The 23,814-nt window shown below is 29.9% G+C and overlaps 7 protein-coding genes across 7 annotated transcripts; 5 read left to right on the top strand and 2 right to left on the bottom strand.

Annotated features, from left to right (window-relative positions):
• Positions 1 to 5,502: 5,502 nt before the first annotated feature.
• Positions 5,503 to 9,645, top strand: LOC113796046 (uncharacterized). The gene is made up of 5 exons (XM_027346291.2): positions 5,503 to 7,180; positions 7,274 to 8,124; positions 8,181 to 8,347; positions 8,411 to 9,171; positions 9,230 to 9,645. Exons 1-5 carry the CDS (start codon positions 6,242 to 6,244, stop codon positions 9,440 to 9,442), a joined length of 2,931 nt encoding a protein of 976 aa, XP_027202092.2. The 5' UTR covers positions 5,503 to 6,241; the 3' UTR covers positions 9,443 to 9,645.
• Positions 9,646 to 9,746: 101 nt separating this feature from the next.
• Positions 9,747 to 11,355, top strand: LOC113796047 (uncharacterized). Its single transcript, XM_027346292.2, has 3 exons — positions 9,747 to 10,170; positions 10,226 to 10,951; positions 11,096 to 11,355. The coding sequence occupies exons 1-3, from the start codon at positions 10,035 to 10,037 to the stop codon at positions 11,236 to 11,238; spliced, it is 1,005 nt and encodes a 334-aa protein (XP_027202093.1). The 5' UTR covers positions 9,747 to 10,034; the 3' UTR covers positions 11,239 to 11,355.
• A 103-nt stretch (positions 11,356 to 11,458) lies between these two features.
• LOC113793043 (proton-transporting V-type ATPase complex assembly regulator TMEM9) lies at positions 11,459 to 12,496 on the top strand. Its single transcript, XM_027343009.2, has 3 exons — positions 11,459 to 11,963; positions 12,027 to 12,186; positions 12,242 to 12,496. The coding sequence occupies exons 1-3, from the start codon at positions 11,570 to 11,572 to the stop codon at positions 12,387 to 12,389; spliced, it is 702 nt and encodes a 233-aa protein (XP_027198810.2). The 5' UTR covers positions 11,459 to 11,569; the 3' UTR covers positions 12,390 to 12,496.
• On the bottom strand, positions 12,435 to 14,932 carry LOC113793042 (uncharacterized). The gene has a single exon (XM_027343008.2). The coding sequence runs from the start codon at positions 14,805 to 14,807 to the stop codon at positions 12,543 to 12,545; it is 2,265 nt and encodes a 754-aa protein (XP_027198809.2). The 5' UTR covers positions 14,808 to 14,932; the 3' UTR covers positions 12,435 to 12,542.
• A 304-nt stretch (positions 14,933 to 15,236) lies between these two features.
• Positions 15,237 to 17,094, top strand: LOC113793022 (pantetheine hydrolase VNN2-like). The gene is made up of 3 exons (XM_027342988.2): positions 15,237 to 15,440; positions 15,497 to 16,093; positions 16,147 to 17,094. The coding sequence occupies exons 1-3, from the start codon at positions 15,237 to 15,239 to the stop codon at positions 16,966 to 16,968; spliced, it is 1,623 nt and encodes a 540-aa protein (XP_027198789.2). The 3' UTR covers positions 16,969 to 17,094.
• On the bottom strand, positions 17,056 to 18,674 carry LOC113793023 (uncharacterized). The gene is made up of 4 exons (XM_027342989.2): positions 18,158 to 18,674; positions 17,956 to 18,097; positions 17,737 to 17,885; positions 17,056 to 17,678 (listed from the first exon to the last, which is right to left on the bottom strand). Exons 1-4 carry the CDS (start codon positions 18,579 to 18,581, stop codon positions 17,143 to 17,145), a joined length of 1,251 nt encoding a protein of 416 aa, XP_027198790.2. The 5' UTR covers positions 18,582 to 18,674; the 3' UTR covers positions 17,056 to 17,142.
• Positions 18,675 to 20,758: 2,084 nt separating this feature from the next.
• On the top strand, positions 20,759 to 23,689 carry LOC113793040 (long-chain-fatty-acid--CoA ligase 4-like). Its single transcript, XM_027343005.2, has 4 exons — positions 20,759 to 21,876; positions 21,934 to 22,497; positions 22,558 to 23,075; positions 23,127 to 23,689. Exons 1-4 carry the CDS (start codon positions 21,126 to 21,128, stop codon positions 23,574 to 23,576), a joined length of 2,283 nt encoding a protein of 760 aa, XP_027198806.1. The 5' UTR covers positions 20,759 to 21,125; the 3' UTR covers positions 23,577 to 23,689.
• Positions 23,690 to 23,814: the final 125 nt, after the last annotated feature.

Below are 23,814 nucleotides of genomic sequence, written 5' to 3'. Positions count from 1 at the left end.
GAAAAAATTTCCATTGTTGCTATGAAAAATATAGCCAATATGAAAAGAGAGAAAATTAAAATTCAACGATTGAAAATCGGTCAACCAGAATTGATCTCTTCTATTTGAATTTTTGAATAAGTGCAAACAAAATTCTTATTCATGTTGATTTGTCGTTTTTTTCATCATCCATCCATTCATTCAATTCATCAAGGGAATTGTGAGAAAAAGAATTTGAAAAAATAGAATGCGAAAATTCGATTTTTTTTCTTCAAAATTGTTCGCTGTCCCTCACTCTTTGATTTAATTTTGATGATATATTATGATGATGATGCTCATCGCTTTACAAACGCAATAATACAACCACTGCTTCCACTTTTCGTACCATTTACAATGATGGTTTATTATTCTATACATTTAATTTTGATTTTGTATACATTTGTATCATAAGCACGCATACACACACTCAAACATAATCAAAAAGGGTCCAAAAAAGAAGTTTCATTTTTATTTAGAAATCATAATAATTTTACAGAGTCGACTCTTATCATCAGTATTTTTTTCATCGGGAACCATTCATTGCTAACTATGCTTTTTGCCAACATCATCAGCATCATCATCACAACTATCTCAACTGAGTATGTGTGTAGGTCTAGGATTCTGATCTGGTTCCAGAGTCTTTTTTGTTGTTGTTGTCCGAGTATATTTTATTGTAAATGTATCTGATTCGTTGCATTGGTACCAGTTATAGTGTAGCTGAGTAGAAGCAAATATTCTGTAGAAACTTGAAAGAATTATAACAAAAAGAAAAAAATGTTGGAATCTAAAGAATTATTGTTAAAGATGAACTTCTGATCTATTCATATTCTGTATATTGGTAAAGATTGATTCTGATCATAGTTTTTTTTGAATAGTCAGTAGTTGTGGTGGTGGTTTCATAGTTAGTATGGATCCACAATATAACCACCATACGGCAGCCATGCAAACATAGACATGCATCATATTGAAATTGTTAACTGAACATTCAACATATATGATGATAGAGAATTAAACAAAAAAAAACAAAAAAATTAATAATTCGATTCTCGTAAAATTCTCAACAATTCGATAACATATATTTACTGTTCATGATTCTTTATGAAAAACAGAAAAAAAATTCAATCAGCAATAACTATAATCATTATCAACATCATTAGCAGAAGAAACAAATCAAAACATTCACATCTTCTTCCAATAATCAACCATCAATATAGACCACAATCAATGAATGGAATTTTTTTTTTCTCTTCAAATTCATTAATTTTTCTTTGTGTACTTCATATAACCAAAATATGATCCATTTCAGACCTCACATCGTATAATATTCAATGTTTTATCGAAACAAATTTTCATATTTTTCTTCAATTTTTATAATTTTTGTTTATTGGTTTTTTTATGTTTTCTGTGATTTCATTTTTATCAATGAAACTTAAATATTCATGTGTGTGAATGTGTTTTTTCTTCTTGTTAACCATCAAAAGCCATTTTAAAAACGGAAATAATCCATCATCGTTATTATCAAAATGATGATAATTTATTTAAATCTCAACGTCTACCGCATAAGTAAATGCTGTAAATATTTCGTCTGATTTATCAGGTATTTTTGTCTAGCTTGTTGATATTGAAAAAAAACCGGAGAGAAAAAACAAATAAGTTCTTTAATGATTGTCTGAACGTTCGTGACATTATGCAATTCATAAAAAGAATTATTTATTACAATTTGAAAAAAAACTTTTCACTTCAATTCTACTTGTAGTAAATTGAATCTGAAAATAAACTACAACCATCTTACCAGATTCAGATACTTTTAATCAGAAAAAAAATTCAAATCATGATTAATGTGTTTGAAAAAAATTCAAATTTAATGAAATGAATTTCTAATTTATCATTATACTTGCTTGCCGTGATGATTGAAAACAAACAGATCGATCGAAATAATCAAAATATTTTTTTAAAATGTGATCGATTACGCAAAATAATAGAAAATGTTTGCAACCTTTTTGTTAACACTTGTTCATTATTGAATTTTATTCATAATATTATTAATAATACAAAAGACAGATGAGAAATGATATGATTTTTTTTCTTTATGAAATTCATTTCTAAATTTTCAGTCAGCTACTCATAAAGAATTGGATCACCCACCTACAGCCTAAAAAAATTTCATGCTATACAAATAGAATAAAAAAGCTATAACGGATATTCGGAAGAGAAAAAAAATATTCTGATGATGATAGATTATATCTATCACATATTATACAACATCCACACACAAACACACCAACTCACTTGAAAATGAACATTCCTACACAACTTTTTTTCCAAAAAAAACTATAATCTTCATTTATCGATAATTTATTCAATTTCAAATTCGTTGAATATATTTAAACAAGTTTGTACTTATTTTTTCTAAGCTAAACTTTTAGTGATGTATGTTTATTTGTTAGTGTTTGAATAAGATTAATGTCGGAAGATGACATCCGAGAATTTTTCTTTCACATTCTTTATTTCGCTGTTTTTTTGTTTGTTTGTTTGTTTGAAGCTAAATCTGTCACAGACACTACATTTGTCAAAAATATATACCTGTTATCGGGCGATATACATTCGCAATTTTTTTCTTTGTGCTCACACACATTCATTCATTCATTGATTGTAATATATAAATGTTTTAGGCTATAAACACTTCTTTTTTTTAATCTTCAAAGTTCATTGTACGTTGTTCAATGTTAAATGAATGAATATAGTTTTTTTTCTTCATTGATAAATTTTTAAAATTATTTAATCATATTAAATCATTAATAATTATCACCATTCATTAATTTGATAATAATAATAATAATGATGATGATGATGAGATATAAAAATAAACAAATAAGTATTCATCGATGACAAAGTAATTACAATAACAACGAAAAAATTAATGAATAAAAATGATAATGGGTTATATAATATAAATTTGTCAAATGGTTAGTTCCAACATAAAAAAGAAGGAAAATTTTTGTCATTTTCTCTCTCTCTCTCTCTCTTTCTCTCTTCAATCAAATATGGTCATGGTCAATTGAATTTGAATGGCCATTGAATGATTTATGAAAAAAACAAAACACAAAGTCTAGTCATTTAATTGAATACATTATTAATATTATCGTGGAATTACAATGAATCTAATCTAATAACATTTCACTTGCCCATCCTACTAAACACATTTATAAAAAAAATTATTATTATCATGAGCATTAATTATTAGTTTCATCAAGTTTCATTTCAGTAATGAAAATGAAAAAAAAATAAATCTTTTCATCATCATCATCAATGTCATCTAAAACACATTGTGGCCGAAAAAATAGTTTTGATTTTTTTTCTTAGCTTGTTTTTATGATCATAATCAATGATGTAGTTAAATTATTTTGATAAAATATAAAGAAAATGAAACTTTATAAAATATACCATCTTTAACCTGTGTTTTAATATAATTAATAATTAATTTTCTCATTCTATTTTTTTTACTGGACAATAATGTTACTTACACATGCACATATACATCATTTATCAATTCATTTCAATGTGTATTTCAAATTAATGAATGAGATGGATAGTTCGAAACCCATAAATTCATCGAACTGGTTTTAGAATTTTCAAGCGAAAATAAAAAACTGATTCAAGGATGAATGTCATGGGAATCGATGAAAAATGAATGAATGATTAAATGAAATAGAATTTCAAGAACAATGGCATTTAATTCTGGCTGGATAAAATAAAAAATACACCAACATATAAATACACATGGATTCCATATAGCTATAGCCAAAGTATAAAAGTGGAAGGTAAAAAAAATCTAATATTTTATTTGCTTTTTTCATAGCTATGTTATCATTACAAATTACATTCGGGAATTTGACTTGCAAGTGACAGTAAAAGAAAATGAAATAAGAAGGTTTTTTTTGTCCAAAACCGGGATTTTGACTTTTGCTTTTGTTTTTTATTTTTCATGACTTATGTATGTTTTTGTCACAATTTAGAAAAGGAATTTGTTTTGTTTTTTCTTACATTTTGTTGTTTGTTTTTTATCTTCAAAGTATTGGAATTCGTTTTTGTTTATTGTGTGTGTGTTTGTCAACGAATTTGAAACAACATTTTTTTCGACCCTTTTTTCTGTATGACAAAATCAAATTGAATTCAATTTATGCTATGTTTGATTATTCTATTTTATGGTTCCATCCGATTTAATGAAAATCTTTCTAGCGAAAAAATTACCGGATCTCTGTTTTTAGAAATGTCAAAAATGTTTAGCATTTTTATGATAAAATATTTGTTTCGAATAAAAAAAACATTCCACAGAATTCTATGATAATAATTTTTTTTTCTCATTCAATTCGTGATTCAAAAAGTTTCCACTTTTCCACAATTAAAGTGAAACTTTTCAATTACAATATTCCAAGTAAAATTTTTAATCAATTCATTATCGTACTATGCGTTTCAAATGAAAAGTTTTTTTCCGTTCCATTCAATTCATTCATGAGATTATCATTTTGATTGACATCATAAATGACAAATAAAATTTGAAATTCCAATATATTTGGCTAATTATTTTGTTTCTATATTTAAAAAAATCCCGTATATTATTCTTTTGCTATTTTGGTGATGAATTTTTGGATTTTTAATCAGTAAAATACAAAAACAGAACAAAAAAAAATATGAACATTACTTTTGTTAATGATGATTTTTTTTACTTCTATCATTATGCTACTTATATTGCTTGTTATTATCATCATAATTTTTTTGATTTGTTTTATGTTTGAAAAATAAATAATCCGCAAAGAATTCCAACGAATTGTATCTGGTTGTTGTCATTATACCATCGCTCATTCATTTATTTTTTTCTTTTACCATATGAAAACATTTGCATGAATATTTATATATTATATATGAAGAAAAATTGAAAAAATTATCTTCTTTGCAAATTGAAATTTTTTTTCTGGTTTTTTTTTATTATTCTTTATAGAACTCAATATGAATAGAGCCACTGCTGTTATGCACTTATTATTATAATTAATAATTTCAAATTTTGCTGCTGAACTTAATATAATAATCAACACAATCAACTATCAATACCAGTTGTGCAAATTTTTTTTAAAGATAACAATTTATGAATTTTATGAATAATTTATTTATTAAAAAAATAAAGTTGCTATACAGAAATTACAGTTTGACAGGAAAATTTAATAAATTTTAAACATACGCTTCAAAAAAAACTTTATTAATATTAATAATAATCAAATATTTTTGTTTTTTTTGGATTTGATTTTTCCAGAGAATATTTTTCTTCTCATCATCATCATAATCATCGTAATCATCTTCATCTTCTTCTTTTCAAATATTATTATTATAATGAAAGTGAAATTCACAACAATCAAGTCATTAAGTTTATTTGTTGTTTTGTTTGTTGATTGGTTTTCATCCATTCTGCATTCTTCTTTATGAACTTGGAAACTTTCAATAATTCTTTATTTTAAGAAGTGTTTATATAAGAATCGATCCATTTTCTTCGACACTGATTCACATTTTCAAAGAATTTCTCTTCCATCTTTAAGATCTTGGAAACTTTTCCAAGTTTTTTTTAACCAACAACTTTTTTTATATAAGAAAAGAATCGAATTCGAACAACAAAAAAAATAAATTGTTCCTTTCATGGTTATAATAATCGTTGAATAGGTTTGAGAATAGGAAAATAAATTTTTTTTCATGACACTTTCTCTCTCTCTCTCTCTCTTGTTCCATCTGCAACTGGGTTTGGCTATTGACAAATAATAATAATAATAATGGCGAAACAATTTTGAATGGACCAAAAAAAAGATCCGAAAAATCGATCCATTACCAATTTCTTTGTCCATTATATTATCGATGACAATAATTGTTGGCATATCTCGTTTTTCAGAATTTTACGTTTAACAATAATATTTTGGATGACGAATACTAAAATCCATCATGCAATAATAATAATAATAATGATTAAAAGAATAAATCGACAATTATTGCAATACAAAATATAAAAATGTCTTCTATATCTTTCTCTTGTTACCAAAAAAATGATCAAATATTATTGATTATAACTCAATGATTATTATAAGATTTTATTGATCGGGAATAATATTTATTCCATTTCTTTACTTTCATTTTTTCATCATAAAATTAAATATAAGTGGAAAATAAAACAACAACAAAAACGATGATGATGCAATCACATTCATCATCATCAACATCACAGACAAAACACAAACAACCATCCTCATCAAGATCTAATTTAATGTTAGTTGGACTAGATGAAGAATCAACATTGATTCATCAACAAGAATTACCATCACCATATAGATCACCACAGCCATCCATAACGACACCAACAATTGTAACACCGACGACAAGTACGGTTAGAAAATTTCCACAACTTAGTATTGATACGAGCCATGCTCAAAAATTGATTATAACCAGTACGCATAAACAATCATCATCATCATCATCACCACCAGAAAATAGCCATTATCATACACAAACCAATAATTTAAATAATAATCATCAAATTCTAAATGAAAGTGATACACCAGTTCCAACGCCACCTCCACCTCCCAATAGTTTTAAACTGCCTCTTCATCATCATCATCAACATTATGAATATCCTGTGATTGTAGATGATGTCGATATTTCTGATCATGATTCTGTCCATTCTGTGCAAGGTTCATCAACTGCTGTCTTTTCCCATCCTCATCATCATCATCATCATCACGGATGTGCTATTCATTCTCAATCAATTAATACGTCCGGAAATCACCACCACCACCATCATCATCATCATAAAAAACGTCGTCATCGTGATTCTAAGCGACGAAGATTTCGATTTTCATTTCGAACAAAAAATTCTGTTGCTGTTTCATTGGAAACCATTCCAGCTCCTCCATTATCAACAACCACAACAAATCTACATCAGAATCATCATCATCTTCCGGAAAATCAATCAAGAGCTTACTCGATTTCATCATCAACATCAGATCCAACCAGTTGTAATTCTAATTTATTAGTCACACAACAGTCCCATTCACAACATCAACAATCGCATCAAAAAACCATTGATCTACATTCGAAAAAACCAAATGGTGGTTTAAAGTCTAAAAAGGTATCATGTCATTTCTCAAATGAAATCATTGAAAATTTTTACTGAGCTAATTGAATTGTTTTTATTTCATTTCTGTTTATCGGGCTTGAATAGCTCAAAACTTTGGTACATCCATTGGATCGTTCAATAGTTGGCATATTTTTGTTGACAATTTTTTTTACCATTTTGGCATTGTTGACTGGTGCACCGACTGTGCTGTTTTTGATGATATTGTTGCCCATATTTATCTTTATAAAGAAAATTTTTCAATGTACTTTATTTGAAAAGATTAACAATCAGGAGCCAGTTTCATCAATTGATTCATTTTGGCTTCAAAAAGGACATATCACACATTGCCTCATGTATTTGGACAAAGGTCTGTCCGTTCAACAATTACGTGATGTTATTGCCACACGATTGCTGACAAAACCAGAGCTTGCCCGTTTTAAATCACGTCTTATTCATCGTGGATTATGCGGTTCACCTTATTGGAAATATGAGCCAGAATTGAATAATTTTGATGACCATGTTATCGAAGATGAACCTATTGATTGTAAACGATCATTGCACAAGAGATTGATGACCTTTATGGGCCAATCATTACCAATGGACAAGCCTTTATGGCAAATCCGTTATTCACTCGCTTCGTATTGCGATCAAGTTATTCTCATCGTTCGTGTTCATCAAACCCTTTCACAATCAGGATTAGTATCAATTTTAACTCATTATCTTTGCGATTCAGTACCCATGTGTTCGACCCAAAAGGCTCGTTTCGGTTCCGCTACTTTGTCCATCAATATTTTGCGTGCAATCATTGTAGGACCATTAACATTTTTTCTATGGATAATGTGGGCGTTCACTCGACGTCATCACAACTATTTAGCCAAAGCTAAAGAAATCAAGTCAATACATTGGTCAGCGTTAGATTTACCAAAGATTTACAGAATCAAACAAGTTACCCGAAGGTAAGCAATGATCATGAAAATAATCATAATAATTAATTAATTTCTGTGATCGATAGCACTCTTAACGATGTTCTATTAGCCTGCATTGCCGGTTCTATTCGTTCATATCTAACCACCAAAACTAATATCATTAATCCTCCAGATTTAACGGTTTCAATTCCGGTCGATATAAAACCACAGACGCCCATTGAATCAAGCTTAACTGGTGTTAATTATGTTTTAAGTAATTTATTCTATATAATTGAGCCATTCTTTTATTTAATGATTTAATGTGATAATAATTTAGCTTCATCACCTATTCCTACGAATACGGAGGGTGCCATTCCTCGATTATGGGAAGTACGTCATCTTATGGAAGAGCTTAAAACTTCGGCTGATACGGCAGTAATGTATGGCTCCCATTATCTATTGAGTCGATTCCTACCACAGTGTCTATATCGTGTTCTGATGAATCTTGTCAATCGAAATTCTTCGGTGTACATGTCGAATATGACAGGTCCAGAAACCGCATTAAGTATTGGATCACATCGATTGAACAAAGTATTCTATTTTTTATCGCCGCCTTCATACTGTTCGCTAGTTTATAATATTTTCAGTTATGATCAAAAGCTTCACATATCTATTGCAACCAGTTCGAAATTAATTACCAACTCAAAGAAATTAATGCGTCATTTTCGTGGTCAAATCGATACGCTTCATGAGCTCTTATCAAAACGACGTGTTCCTGGCGAATCTAAACGCGCAAAAAGGCCAACGTTTCTTGGTGATCAACTGGCTGCTCAACAGCAACAATTATACGGTAATCAACCAGCTACTTCACTTATTGAAGTTTCATCAGCAGGTGGATCTGTCGATCTTTCCGACAAACTTCATGAGATTCAAGATGAGCTTAATCAATTATCCGGAGCTTATGAAATGGGTGATCCTGCTGTTGTCCAACGTTATGAAGAATTGAAAGAAGAATTCACAACTATATTGTATGAAATGCGTCGACGTAAATCTTTGGCTGATTATGGCCATGCTAGCAACATCGTCATTAACATTGAGGTAAATGTATTCATAAAGACAATAGCCTTTTTTCATTATGAATTTATTCCTTTCACAGAATCAAGATGATGACGATAATGATGGAGAATTGAGAGCGATAGCATCTCGTAGATTTTCCGTGGTTAGTCTTGGTCGTCGTGCATCAATTGTTTCAAGTTTACCGACAACATCACGAGTAACACCACCAATATTATCAAGACGATCAATGGCTACCAGTCCAGAACCACCATCTAGTCCGGAAGTTGCTTTCAAAGTTGAAACAGAATGTTAAATTCATCAAAATTAATCAGATTCGAACCAATAACACCATATAAATGAAAACCTAGCTGTGATTTTCATGAAAGTTTTTTTTTGCGAAAAATTTGACTAAATTTCATATTGTTATTGTTTAATCATCAATTTTTCGCTTTATTTTCAAATTCCATGAATGTCCATGAAATAAAAGAAAAACGAATACTCTTATTTGATTTACAATTGTTTGCCAATGCAGTCAATCAATTGCCATCAATCTATTAATCTTTATACTCAAGGAATTCAGAAAATTGATCGATAGTAGAGAAAAAAAATCTAACACTCATCGAGTGGTTTCCACGGACACATATGCAAACGATTGCATTGTAATAATCATAGGACGAAAAATCATCACAAACATTTGATTTATTTACGACTTTGATTAGTTGATAATTCGATCTACCCATTGTGTATACTTGAATAATAATATTGTTATATAGCGCACACGCACACACACACATCAATACAATCGATCGTAACTAATTAATCAATCTATGATTAGCTTAGCTGGACAATTTTATTGCACTTCTCAATTGCTAACACGTAAATGGTGATTAACATTGTAGTTGATAATGATATTTATAAAAGTTTTTATCTGGGCCATTTTTTCGCATTATTCTGCGTGTGAATTTATAGATTATTGCAATTGTAAAGCTAATCCATATGATTCAAATGTACCTGATGATCCTTATCAGCATATTGATTTCCGTAAGTATATTCAAGTATCTGTTTGTTGTCTGGTAATAATAGCAAAAAAATTCAGTTTGCTGTGATGGTCAACAAAAGGATGTTTTCAATCATCAAAACAATCAACAACATTTGGATCGATTGATTGAAAAAATTGATAATGAAAAAATATTTGTCGATCAATTCATTATAAAAAGTCTGAATCCTCGGTTGATATTCCAACTTGATTCATTGAAAATAAACTGGTTGGAAATTTCAAATATTGAAATATATTCATTTCAAGAGACATTTCAACATAAAAATTCGAATATCCATCAATTGATTTTATCAAATGTTAAAGTTTTTCAAGAGTTATTGTACTTTGTACAATCCTCATGGAATCATCTTGACATGATTCATTTGGATTCATATCAATTGATTGATCAATATCACTTACAACCATCCGATCATTTTTCTATATTCGATAAACCATTTGCAGAAAATTCTAAAATAAAAACTTTAAACATGATACGGTGCGATATTAAATCTTTGGCTGGTGTAGATTTATTGAAAAATGTGAAAACTCTTCGATCGCTTTCGTTGGCACATAATCATCTGACAAGCATCGATAATGTAAATTTTTTCCCAAGTGATTCCAAAGAATTTCATACACTTGATTTAAGTCATAATCAGCTGCGATTGTTACCAAATGATTGGAAACTGCCATCTTCTTTGATCCATCTTCATCTGGATAATAACAAAATAATCGTTCTTCCAGACAGTGTTTACCATTTGAATAATTTGCAAGAATTTTGGTTTCAAAGTAAGTAAAATTGTTGGAAAATATTAATATGAATACAACTAATCATGATTTAAAAAATTCTTGATTTCCATCATTACATTGTAATATAATCGATTGTATAAACGGTTTTTTTTATTTTGGTTTATTTCCATTATCCATCTACAGAAAATTGTCTAAGTTGTGAGGATGTTGAACTGAGATTCAAAGGAAAAATTCCAGCGATTTTTATCTGTTGGACAGAGAAAAATTTGACAACAAACAGGACAAATGACATTGTGGAATATATTGCAAGGTTTCATCGAAATTGACGTTTCATCATAAATTATGAATGGTTATTGTTTAAATTTTTTTAACTTAAATCATAAAATTAAGAATACAAATATTAATCACATTAAAATGAATGACAAATTCTTTTTTCATGAAAATTTTTTGTTGTTAAGTGTTGGCGCGTTATTTTTGAATTATATACGTCGTATTTGAACGGTCTTTTGTTTACATTTTTGGCCATCAATTTTTTGATTTCATAAATTTATTGTGTCTTGTTTTTATTTGAAAACTCCTACTCAAGATCATTTTTTTTGATTAAAAAATTCAATCTTGAAAATGACCTAATATTTTTCATTCGTTGAGGTTTTTGAAATGGCAAATCAAATTGATTTTTGTATATTATTAATATGTTTACCATTTTTCATGTTGATCATTGGAACAGTTGATGGCCAATATGAAGATGTTCGATGTAAATGTATATGTCCGGTACCGAGTGTTGTAAGCAATGCAACCAATGGAACTACGAGAAAATTATACATCAGAAATGTTGCTCCTAATCAATGTAATTGTGATTTCGTCGTTCTGCCACAGTTATCATCTGATGTTCAATCGAAAGCGAAGGAATTTTGTCCACGTTGTGAATGTAAATATGAATCAAGGGATACATCTATTATTCGTTTTTTTGTCATCTTCATCATTGGTGTCATATCATTTTTGGTCATTTACATGCTTTTCCTAATGATTCTTGATCCATGGATTCATAAACGTATTTATTTTTATATTTCATTTTTAAAATAAATTTTTCAATAATTTATTTGATTGTCACCAGGTCAATCACGAAACAGTTATAAATATTTCAACGAAGAAGTTTCATTAGAAGAACATGAAGAACATCCATCAGATGGATCGCAGCAGCAGCATCAGCAACATCCACAACCATCTCAACGAGATTCAGATAGTCAATCGGCTCGACATCGAATATCACCATCGTACGTATTGATAATAACTTAAATTCAAATAATTAATTTAATTTTTTCTCTAAAGTTTTAGCGGAACTGCCGAAAATGTAAATATAGCGACTGTAGGACCGATCGGTGTTTTGAATCGTGTAGGTCATTCGCAAAACAAATGGAAACGTCAAGTGAAAGAACAGCGACGTAATATTTTCGATAATCATACCATTTTAAATTGAACAAAAGAATCATTTTATTTCAATTTTATCTTATACTATCGTTAATTTCATTTCATTCATTTATTCATTCATTATCGTTAATTAAAAAATTTTCAAAAAAGATTAAATTTTTAAGATTTAAATTTCAACAAAAAAAAAAATTAGACATAGAACTTAATTCAAAATAGGCTTTTTGGCATTACGATCAACAAAATTGTCCAGGTAGGAAAGAAAATCATTGTCTTCGAAATCTGTGGCCAATTTTCTCAATTCTTGAATGGAATTCTGCAAATCGATTATTTGTAGTTCAGGCATTTCATAGACATGACGTAAATATAGATAAAATGGCAAAAATTCATAGTGAATAGTGGCAGGGTATTTAATCGACCATTGGCCATCAGTCAACGATTCATACCAAAAATGAGAACGTCCAATTAAACGTTGACGTTCAGCATACAATACATTCATATTGGAAAATTTAAAAATAATATCAGCCGTTTTTGGGTTGTTCAATGTTGGAATACTTTCAGGATTATTAACCAATTTTTTTGGCAGATGGATAATCGATCCGGTCTGAGGATATAAAAACAAACTAAAAACATCGGGTACTGATAAGAATGGTATTGGGAAATTTGCCCGATCTTCGTGTTTATAAATGTGACATAGACCATCATTAGTAACAAATATATAATTGTTGAAATAATTTTGTTGATAAACATCTATTATTTTCGATCTTGAATCCAAATTGATATTGTTACGAACCAGTTTTTTTTCATCAGCAATTTGATATATATGAGCCTGATCACTAGCAGAATCATTATGATTTTGTGCAAAATTATTAGAAAGAACAATAAATTCCTGTTGGCCACCGATGATTCGTGTAACAAATGAATCAAATGAAACAAACCTCGGTGGATAGAAAACGGCCTTATTAACCGAACCGAACAACCATATTTCACGAGTTTTTTTCAAGATTAATGAAGCATTCATAGTACAAGCAATATCTATGACTATGTCATCTTGAAACAATTCGATTACGGCCAGGGTCAAGTTGTTTTGACCATGAATCTTATTGCCGTTTTGAAAAAATAGGTTCGAACCAGAACTTAACACTCTTCCATCATGAGTTAGCGCCAAAGCATGAAATAAACCACATGAAACTTTCGAAATATTTTTCGAAATTAAAATTGGGTAATCTTGAGTTTCTTTATTACCAATGCCAAGTTGTCCAAGGGAATTGTCGCCAATAGCATAAAGCTGTCCAGTATAAGTTAGAATCATAGACCAGAAACTCTTATAATTTTTACAAGAAACAATCGATTTAATTGGTTTATTACACAATTCTTTCATTAATATTGGTGGATCAATAGTTTCAAAATTTTCTTTGGATCGATCTCGATGACCATAACGGAATACGTTCCCATCAGCATCAAAAAGCCAATATTCACCACAATAATGGCAATAAAATTTATGCAAATTCGACAAAAATTTAGGATCAAGAATCAATAAACGAGACCAGAGATTTATATCGTTAGTCTGCAACCAAGTAAAATTATCAGTAACAGCATCCAAAGGAAGTGATCGTTCATTATCAACAACAGTCGCACTAGACGAATCTTTGAAATATACCAAAATTTCGTCAATAACTTCTTCATTTTCGATCTTGTTATGCTGGTCATCAAGCAAAGAATCATTATTTACATAGGTCATAATAGTTTCAGATATTATTGAATTTTGACAGCCGATCTCTTTTGGTTTCGATTTGTCAGATGGAGAATGAGTTTGACTGTTAGCTTCAATTTTGCAAGGTTCAAATTTGGAAATATCATTGAGTAAATTTGAATTGTTTTTGATAGATTGTTTTTTATCACTGATTGTAGGAGTACAAAAATTTTCAACAACATCAATGAAGTCTAAAAATTGCAGCCGAACCATATTGCTTTTTTCGATAATCAAAGATTCATCATTGATTTCAGACAAAGTTTCGATTAATTTAATTTCCAATTGTTGAACAAGTACAAAAAGTTCTTCAAAATCATCGGGTAGACGCAAAGAATTAGGTATATTCAACATTGATGTTTGAGTGTGAATATTACGAATTTCCGGTTTGTTTTGACTTGCAATACTGAATGAATCGCAATTCTCGTCTTTTGGCTTAATATCCAAATTATGATTTGTTGTTGAGCGTTCAAAATGTTCGCTTAATGTACGCCACAATTGATTCGATGTTGTACAATTTTTTGCTAATGAAATTAAAGAATTGTCTTCAATAGACAAAAGAATCATATCAATAATTGCATCATCTAATGCTTTATGCTTTTCTGGAGGTTGATCATCATTGACAAATGACCATATATTCAAACGAGTCAATATGATTTTGGATTTAGTTTTCCATTCTGTCCAATTGTCTCTATTCAATGGCGGTAAACGTTGATCCATTTTTCGAAAAATTATTAAAAATTTTTTTCAATATTATCCAAAGAAATCCTGAAAAATCATATAATGAAATGAATATGAAAATATGTTGAGCAGGAAATATTGCAACGGAAAAATTATCACGTTTATTAATCCGTCATAAAGAACGTATTCGAAAAAAAAGAAAACACTGAAACAAGACATGCGCTCATCAATACAAACAAAAATCATCCGATTTATTTTCAAAAGCTTATTTTATTTCAATTAAATTCAAGAGGATTTTTTCAGTGATAAAATCAGTACATGGACTTTATACTTGATTAATGATTTTAGAAAGTACATTCAAATAATTTACATATGTATATAATTGATTGATTTGAGACGGATGAATCAATCATTAATCAATCTATTTTAATTACACATCAAGTCAATTTGTCATTTGAAACCATAAGCATGCAACCCCTCCGATGTTGGTTGTTCTTATTATTGGTAACATTTATCGGGATCGAAGCAAAAAGTGCACCGGATGGTTGCTTTCGAGCCGCTGTTCTCGATCATGTCCATCAAACAGATGCTCGCCATTTATCCAATACTGCCAAGATAATCGATTTGAATTTTAAAGTCTATGAAGATGCAGCTGCTTTAGCCAAAAAACAAGTACTTTTAAATTAAAATTGACTCAAAAATTGTAAACTTTCTAATTTTTTATTTAGGGTGCTGATATTATTGTTTTTCCCGAAAATGGTCTAATCTATTCGATTTTAAGTCGTGAAAAAGCTGACGAATTCGCTTCTGATATTCCTGATGCCGAAGTGAATGCGTGTACTTTGGATTCAAAATTTGTGTATAATCGACTTGCATGTTTAGCTCAAAAACATCAAATGTTTGTTGTTGCAGATTTAATCGATCGAAAATCTTGCGAGGAATTGGGAATAAACAATGTCTCTGATTCTTGTCCTGCTGATAAGAAATTTTTATTCAATACAGCCGTCTTGTTCGATCGTCAAGGAAAACTTTTAGGTCGCTATCACAAAATGCACTTATTTGGTGAAATAAGTATGAATCCACCACCTAAACCAGAATTATTGGTCATTGATACTGAGTTAGGACGACTTGGTATGCAGATTTGCTTTGACATGATCTTCAAAACACCTGGATATTTATTGGCTCAAGAAAACAAATTTGATACAATGCTATTCCCTACTTGGTGGTTCGATGAATCTCCAATGCTATCCTCTAGTCAATATCAAATGGCATGGGCCTTTGGTAACAATGTCACATTATTAGCTTCAAACATTCACCGTATTGAGGTATCTAGAAAAATCTTTGTATCCATAAATTGAAATTTTTCTTTTATTTTCAGGTTGGCTCCCGTGGCAGTGGTATTTATGTTGGTCCACATAGAACATTGGCTGCTGCATTATACGATGATTCTGTTGAACGCTTAGTTGTGGCCAATGTTCCTATCAAACCTAAAGAAACGGACCAATCTGCCTGTCCTCTGGATAGCGAAATTATTGAAGTACCCCAACAGATTCCAATACCGAAATCTGTGAAATATCATCATCAAAATTTGAATCTTAAAGATGTAACATTATTGCAATTATCTTCAAATGAATCTGAAGTTCATCTATGTCATAAAGGCGTTTGTTGTCAGTTTGAATATCGTTTAGCAATGAAAGATCAACCACAAGAGTCATGGGTGGATCGTGTACCATTATTAGCAAATATGCTCCATTATTTGACTCCCGAAGAGCGATACTATCTATTAATAGCTAATCGTACTCGACCTGGTGCTTATCCATGGTCCGAAGAGTTTTGTGCGGTAGTTGTCTGTCCTTCATCACGTTGGAACTTTGGAAAAATGCAAAAAGATTGCTCAAAAATCGGTTCGAATCAAGAACTTAGTTCTCGATTTGTTCATGCCAAATTGAGAGGAAAATTTAGTGAAGATACTGCTGTTTATCCAAGTGCCGTTGGCTCCAAAAATCAGCTTATTTATCCCGAAAATAAATGGAAATTCTGGAAAGTAAACGTACCGAATGAACCTGAATATTTCATTGAATTGGGTGCCAAAGATAATTCAGAAAGTCGAGCAATGGAATTGGGAGCATTGGTTCTATATGGCCGTAATTATAATCGCGATCCACGATACGAACAAAAAGCTCTTCCAATCAATTTATGATGGTTAATAATTTATGTTAATGATATTTTCATGTGTTGGTTTCTGACAATCTATGACAAAATCAATGTTATTTTGAATTTTAAAAAATTTTGAGCTTATAATAAAATTTCATTTGTTATTTTTTCATTTGCAAAAAAATGTCTATAATTTTTATATACAATGAATTCAACTGAATTAATCTGACCGGATTATGACGAAATAAGATAGGAAATTTTCATAAAATATTAATTGAATAACTTTAAAACGAGAACTAATTGAATTCGTAGAATTAGCGATTGAATTATTAGTCAATGAAGAAGAAAAATCCATTTCATCTGCTGGTAGCATTTCCGTTTGATCAAATTTTTTGATTAATGTTTCCGGATGTTCGAATAATTTCTCATAAAGTGTTGGTTCTACTAATTGTTGACAACCGTATCGTGTGGAATGATGTGGTTCACAAACGGAATCGATAATACCACGAAATGGACCTTCAACTTGGTCCAAAATAAAATTTCTAACTTGAGCATTACTAGTGCACGGTGCGGTTGAAATGGTGCGATCTAAACAATCAGAACGTGCACCAAAAGCACAACATGCAGCTTGAAGTCGTTGTTTGCCATCTAGATTCTGTGCAATGTAAATCAATTGATTTTGAAATGCATCCTGACAAGTGGAAACATTTTGTATCAAATCACTTTCGGAAAGGCAGTCTGAATATTCTAGAAATCCTATTAAATATAATCATTAATAAGCAATTACAAAAGTAATAATAATGCTTTAACAAACTTTGTCGTTCAGTATAACGGAGGCAAATCTTGTCTAATTGTCTTTGATAGTTGGAGACAAATCTTTTGAAATAACTTCGCTGAAGTTTATCTGGTTCTAAGCAACCTTCAACAAAATGTCTTAAACATTTGACGCTTTCAATTTTTTCCCTGTGAATTTCAGAACAAAAAAAAACATTTTTAATCTACATCAAATCATCATGAACTCAATGATACGTACTTGCAGTATTTGTCCAATTCTTTTCCAGTGGTAGGAAAATGATTGATTTCGGATGAAAAAAATGTCAAACGTCTTAGACAAGTATCGACAGTATGTTGATCAACCGTACATTTATGCGAATCATGAGCCAGAAGCCAGATCACTTTATACAATGAATAAATCAAGGAAGTTATGTAAAATTTTCTGAAATTAAAAACCTTACTGGAAAGCACAAGAATGGTGAACAAAACAGTCATAATGGCATAATGCTTATAGTTGATTTTATGTCCAATTCCATGTTGGTCATCATGAAGATCTTTGGCCATCTCGCTGAATGTTCTGGGTAGAGTGTCCATCTTATCCTTATTTTTATTTAAATTTCGAGGCGCATTAGTGCTATCATCATTATTATCAAACTGATAGCTCAAAGGATAATGAAATCGAATAGGTTTTGTAGTGAATAACCAGGTTTCTTCATTAACGTTATTATTGTTTGTCTTTACTACAAGTTTTTTTACTTTCTCTATTGTTGATGACGATGGTGGTGGTGGGCTGGTTTTCATTCCTTGCCAAATCGATTTTTGATTACCATCAGATTGTGATTGATGCATCATTGAATTTGACGACAAACTATTTTTGTTGATCATTATTATTAGCAGTGATGATTACACGCGATGATGATTTGATTGAATAATCTGCCTTTTAACAAAAGATACAATAAATTGAAAAATCTTTAGATGAAAAAAAAACTCTCAAACAATTAAAAGAAGAATTTATAAAGAATGATTGCATGAATAAATGAAAAAATTTGAAAATTTCCAAAAAATGCCAAGGTGAATTGCGTTAGATAATTGGATATTTTGACATTGACATTGAAAATTGCTAATGAAAAAAAAGACAATATAATTGAATGATAGTCAATCATTGGTGACTATGATTTTACAAATCGATTCTTTATTTTATTTTATTTATTTTCTTTTTGAAATCAAAAAAAATCAAGATATAAACAATTAAATCTGCATGATTTAATTTAATTTAAATATGTATGAATCTTTTCCATTCATGTACAATATTGAATGATCAAACAAGTTGCAGACAAAAAAAAAGAATAAAATTTTGGATAATAAAATGGATATAAATTCTTTATCGATTGATCAAAAGGGAAAAATGCAACATCGAAAATAATAAAAACCCAAGTCGAAAAGTCTTTTCCTCATTCTGACCATTTATGTATATAGACATTGATACTCGAGATATAATAACAAAATCATGCCATTTACAATTTCCTTTTTATCTATATTTTTAAAAAAATTCCGATGTAATTTCAGAATGATTGACGTTAGTTTTTCTGCAAATTTTTCACAATAATTGTTTAAATGAGAGAAAAAATTCACTTTTTCATGATAATTTAACGTTGTCCATTGTTAAATGAATGATGATTATATAGAAAAATTCCTAATCATATTCATAATTTGTTATTCAATTCTTGTACATTTTCACCATCTAGTGACAATAAATAGAAATTCAATAATTTTGAAAAAAAAATTTAAATATGAAATTGTGAAAAAAAAATCAATGGATGTTCTAATCGATTGTTTCGGTCAATTTCACTTTTGGAACAAATAGCAACATATTTTAATAACTAAACTCATACACATCGTTGAATATATACAAGGCGAATGAAAAAAACCGGTTATATGATGGCCGAATAAAAAAAAATCGATCATCATCATCATTATGATGAATAGAGAAAAAGAGGCAAAATGCTCAAACAAACAACTATATTACTCTTTATTTTCAATAATTCAAATTATGGAATACAAATTTACCATACACTATAGGAAGTTAAACCTAAAAATAGATCTTACAAACATTTAATGTAAACAACAATAACATTAGTCAAAGATAATGTTCACACACACACATGAAGTGACAATAAAATAGAAGATGCCTATAGACATCCAGTTTTTTTCCTATTTTTCATACCTTTCTTAGAATTATTTTTTCTCGAAAAAATTGAGAAATTATAAGCGTACGAAAGAGAAAGTTAAAGTACATTTTGGTCATCAGTGTCTTGTTTTTTACGTTTTTGTAACAAACAACAAAAGGTAAAATGATCATACCATAATGTGCCACAACGAACAAACAAACAAAAAAAAAAAAGACAAAACGAAACGAAATTGTACAAAGTGTTCCGTACGATTTTCATTTTCTTTACGTTTATCTTTGACACAATTTCGCTTGTCCAGAAAAAAAAATTTACTGCGTGTGAGTGTGTATGAATAATATTGAAAACGAATTGAATTGAATTTGTGATTTGTGTTAAAAAGTATTCATCATCATCATAATCGCTGTTGGATGGCCTTTATTTGTACATACATGGCATTTAAAAAATGATTGATTGATTGATTTGGACCATATGAATACAATTTCCCAAAACCGCACACATCATCATCATTTTAATCATTGTTATATGCATGATAATTGTTCAACATAAGTGTGTGTGTATAAGTGTGTCGGGGCTACAAATAAACAACAATCGAATTTTAAAAGTTGAAAAAAAACGATGAATTTTGTTCATTTCCTTTACATTAACTTCTAATCTTCTAACGAAACCGAAGAAGAAAATCTTGTTGACCAATTGTTCTATCCAGGATAAAATTTTCTCCTTTTTTCCTTTTTAGTTTTTTTTCTTTATCTCTCTCTCTTAACAACACTTGTTTTTTTTTACAATTCGCCTATATTGTATTAGATATCGAACCACTCTTGGGAATTGATAATAAAAAAAACTGTTTGTTACATTATTTTTTCATGTACTAGCTTGCACATGTCATATAATGTGAAGAACTGAATATTAATTCGATTTTGGGCTAAGAGAAAAATATTTATTGACAAACATTGATTAAACGAATAACATAGAATCTATTTCGATCATTTTTGAATTTGTTTTTGTTCATGTTCATCATAAGATTCAGTTGTCTGGCAAGAAAAAAAATCATCATTTTTTTGGCTATAAAAATTCATTTGTGTGTTTAAAAATATCGTGAAATCAAAAAGTTTAATATTTCAAATTAACGAATTGTCATTTGATTTTTAAATTAAATATAATTCAGTCTGTTTTAACTCGTCTATCATCATCACAAAATTTATATAAAAAATCAACTTTTTTTAAGATAAAATTGTTATTAACGATGGGCTTATCTTATATGGAATTAATTGTGGCTATTATAGTCAACATTGTCAAATCGGTCGTGTTTGTTTATACATTTTTCACCATACCGATTTATTATCTAATACAAAAACCATGGAAAGCTTTAAAATTGGCTAAAATGTGTGGCGCAAATTTCATCAAACGCGGACAATTTATCCGACAAGATGGCATACCAGAATTATTATCAAATGTAGAATATTTAGAATTCGAGCATGACGTTCCCATACCACATCATCCATTGATGAAATGTAATACCATCACTGAAGCTATTTATGCAAGATCAGAATTATATTCGAATGATCTGCCATCGATTGGCTATCGAGAGATATTGGAAGAGGAAATTCAACACGATCAATCTGGTAATCCGATCAAAATTGATGGGAAAGTTTTACGAAAATATAAATTAAGTGATTACAAATGGCTTACCTATGGAGAGTTTCTCGAACAAGTAGAAGCCACTAGTCGCGGATTATATGCTATTGGCTTTGAAAAACATGATCCAATTGCCATTTATTCGGAAACTGGTGTTGATTTTCTGGTATCAATGATTTCAAGTGGGAAATCCGGCGCTTTGATTGTTACAGTATTTCATACACTCACTGATCAAGGATTAATTCATGCTCTTAATCAAACAAAAGTCAAAATTATATTTGTAAGTTTTGAATTAATAGATCGTGTTCATGGTTTCATCAAGAACTGTCCGAATCTTAAAACGATCATTTATTTTGAAGGTAAGTTTTGTACATAAGTTTTATAAACTTAACTCAATTTGTAAATTTAATAATTAGGACCTAAAAAGCGAAAAATTCCCACATTTGATACCGACATTAAAGTTTATACATTAAATGAGATCAAAAATTTTGGTCGTTCCGATAAATATCGACATATTGAATCTAAATGTTTAGAACCAGATGATTTATTTTGCATCATGTACACTTCTGGAACTACAGGCATTCCTAAAGGAGTTAGAATCACGCAACGTCAAATAAAAGAAGCTGCAATGACAATTGGAAAAGTTGTACGCGATGTTATGATGACCGGACCAAGCCATACTTATATTGCTTATTTACCTCAAGCTCATGTTCTGGAATTTTCTATTGAATTATTTTTATTTGTTGGTGGTGTCAAAGTTGGCTATGCAACACCGTTTACATTGAATGAATCAGCACCAGGTTTAGCTGAAGGTCAAATCTGTGACTTGAAATTACTAAAGCCAACTGTGATGATCGCTGTTCCGTTAGTTTTAGATCGGATGCAAAAAGAGATTCATAATAAATTAAAAAACCGAACTCCATTCTCAAAACCAATCTTTGACTATTTAATCGACTATAAAGCCTATTGGATTAGCAAAGGTATGATATTTTTAAAATTTGAATTAAAAATTTTTAATCATTAATCTATCAACGTTTTAGGTTATTCCACTCCCATGGTAAATATGCTTCTTTGTTCAAAAGTTCAAGAACAATTTGGTGGTAATCTACAATATATGGTAGTCGGTGGTGCACCTTTAGCATATGATCTGCAAAAACGAATCAAATGTGCTTTGAATATTACATTGATACAAGGTTATGGATCAACAGAAACATCTGGCGGTGTATTCTGTATGGATTTTAAAGATCTTTCCTATGGACGAGTTGGATCGCCATTGAATGGTGTCCGAGTACGTGTAGTAAATTGGCCTGAAGGAAATTATTCCATTGATGATAAACCGAATCCTCGTGGTGAATTGATCATCGGTGGTGAAATGATATCTTCTGGTTATCTTAATCTGGAAGAAGCCAATAAAGCTGCATTTTTTGATAATGATGGTATTCATTGGTTTATTTCTGGCGATATAGTTGAAATTCATCCTGACGGAACTTTCTCTATAATTGACCGTAAAAAAGATATAGTAAAATTGGCTAATGGAGAATTCATCTCATTGGGAAAGGTTTGTATTATTCTAATTTTTTGCTTTGAAATTCATCATTTAAATTTTCAGATCGAAGCCACGTTGAAAAGTAGCAGCTATGTGGATAATATTTGTATCGTGCCAAATGCAACACTAAATTGTTTAGTCGCATTAATAGTGCCGAACCTGATGTCATTGAAGACAATCGTAAAACAACAACTGGAATCAACAAAACAATCTCTTATTTCCGATACAAACATATTGTTAGGCAATTCAGAAGTCGTCAAGATAGTACATGATGATATTATTGCTGTTGGCATTCGACAACGTTTGAAATCGATCGAACTGCCATCGATGATTACTTTGTGTGCAGAAATTTGGGCACCCGATAATGATTTATTAACAGCAGCAATGAAATTAAAACGTACTAATATTATCAAACATTATAATCAAGATCTACAAAAAATGTGGTCATCATTACGTGCTAATCCAGAAAAAATTCGTGTCCAAGTAAAAAAAATGCCTCACACTTTGAAATGAAAATAAGAATCATTATTTAATCTGATGATGATGATGTCATTTTTATGTTTTTTTAAATTAAACTTTTATTTTGGTCAAATAAATTCTAATTATTTCATCATTCGATTACAAAATCATGTCTTTGTGATGTAAAACTTTGAATTCAACATATGAGTGTAATATCGTTTACGATAACAATCGCTTTCAATTTGTTTCACATGAATTTTAGCTGACGAAAAGTAAACATTGTTGAGGAAAT

Source organism: Dermatophagoides pteronyssinus, unplaced genomic scaffold (assembly GCF_027571235.1).
Source record: "Dermatophagoides pteronyssinus isolate colony J.1.1.1.1 unplaced genomic scaffold, Derpt_VIB-CSIC_2022.12 sq0007, whole genome shotgun sequence".
Lineage (NCBI taxonomy): Eukaryota > Metazoa > Arthropoda > Arachnida > Sarcoptiformes > Pyroglyphidae > Dermatophagoides > Dermatophagoides pteronyssinus.
This window is presented reverse-complemented; position numbering and strand designations above follow the sequence as displayed.

Excerpts from the sequence above, each read along its gene's own strand:
- LOC113793023 (XM_027342989.2), bottom strand. The coding sequence starts at position 18,581 with ATGATCAACAAAAATAGTTTGTCGTCAAATTCAATGATGCATCAATCA. Across the intron at positions 17,886-17,955 it reads GAATTGGACAAATACTGCAA|GGAAAAAATTGAAAGCGTCA; the intron begins GTACGTATCATT and ends TGAAATTCACAG. Across the intron at positions 17,679-17,736 it reads CCGTTATACTGAACGACAAA|GATTTCTAGAATATTCAGAC; the intron begins GTTTGTTAAAGC and ends TATATTTAATAG.
- LOC113793043 (XM_027343009.2), top strand. The coding sequence starts at position 11,570 with ATGGCAAATCAAATTGATTTTTGTATATTATTAATATGTTTACCATTT. Across the intron at positions 11,964-12,026 it reads TGATCCATGGATTCATAAAC|GTCAATCACGAAACAGTTAT; the intron begins GTATTTATTTTT and ends GATTGTCACCAG. Across the intron at positions 12,187-12,241 it reads CGACATCGAATATCACCATC|TTTTAGCGGAACTGCCGAAA; the intron begins GTACGTATTGAT and ends TTTTCTCTAAAG.
- LOC113796047 (XM_027346292.2), top strand. The coding sequence starts at position 10,035 with ATGATATTTATAAAAGTTTTTATCTGGGCCATTTTTTCGCATTATTCT. Across the intron at positions 10,171-10,225 it reads TTATCAGCATATTGATTTCC|TTTGCTGTGATGGTCAACAA; the intron begins GTAAGTATATTC and ends AAAAAAATTCAG. Across the intron at positions 10,952-11,095 it reads GCAAGAATTTTGGTTTCAAA|AAAATTGTCTAAGTTGTGAG; the intron begins GTAAGTAAAATT and ends ATCCATCTACAG.
- LOC113793042 (XM_027343008.2), bottom strand. The coding sequence starts at position 14,807 with ATGGATCAACGTTTACCGCCATTGAATAGAGACAATTGGACAGAATGG.
- LOC113793022 (XM_027342988.2), top strand. The coding sequence starts at position 15,237 with ATGCAACCCCTCCGATGTTGGTTGTTCTTATTATTGGTAACATTTATC. Across the intron at positions 15,441-15,496 it reads CTGCTTTAGCCAAAAAACAA|GGTGCTGATATTATTGTTTT; the intron begins GTACTTTTAAAT and ends TTTTTTATTTAG. Across the intron at positions 16,094-16,146 it reads CAAACATTCACCGTATTGAG|GTTGGCTCCCGTGGCAGTGG; the intron begins GTATCTAGAAAA and ends TTTTATTTTCAG.
- LOC113796046 (XM_027346291.2), top strand. The coding sequence starts at position 6,242 with ATGATGATGCAATCACATTCATCATCATCAACATCACAGACAAAACAC. Across the intron at positions 7,181-7,273 it reads GTGGTTTAAAGTCTAAAAAG|CTCAAAACTTTGGTACATCC; the intron begins GTATCATGTCAT and ends GGGCTTGAATAG. Across the intron at positions 8,125-8,180 it reads ATCAAACAAGTTACCCGAAG|CACTCTTAACGATGTTCTAT; the intron begins GTAAGCAATGAT and ends TGTGATCGATAG.
- LOC113793040 (XM_027343005.2), top strand. The coding sequence starts at position 21,126 with ATGGGCTTATCTTATATGGAATTAATTGTGGCTATTATAGTCAACATT. Across the intron at positions 21,877-21,933 it reads AACGATCATTTATTTTGAAG|GACCTAAAAAGCGAAAAATT; the intron begins GTAAGTTTTGTA and ends TTTAATAATTAG. Across the intron at positions 22,498-22,557 it reads AGCCTATTGGATTAGCAAAG|GTTATTCCACTCCCATGGTA; the intron begins GTATGATATTTT and ends TCAACGTTTTAG.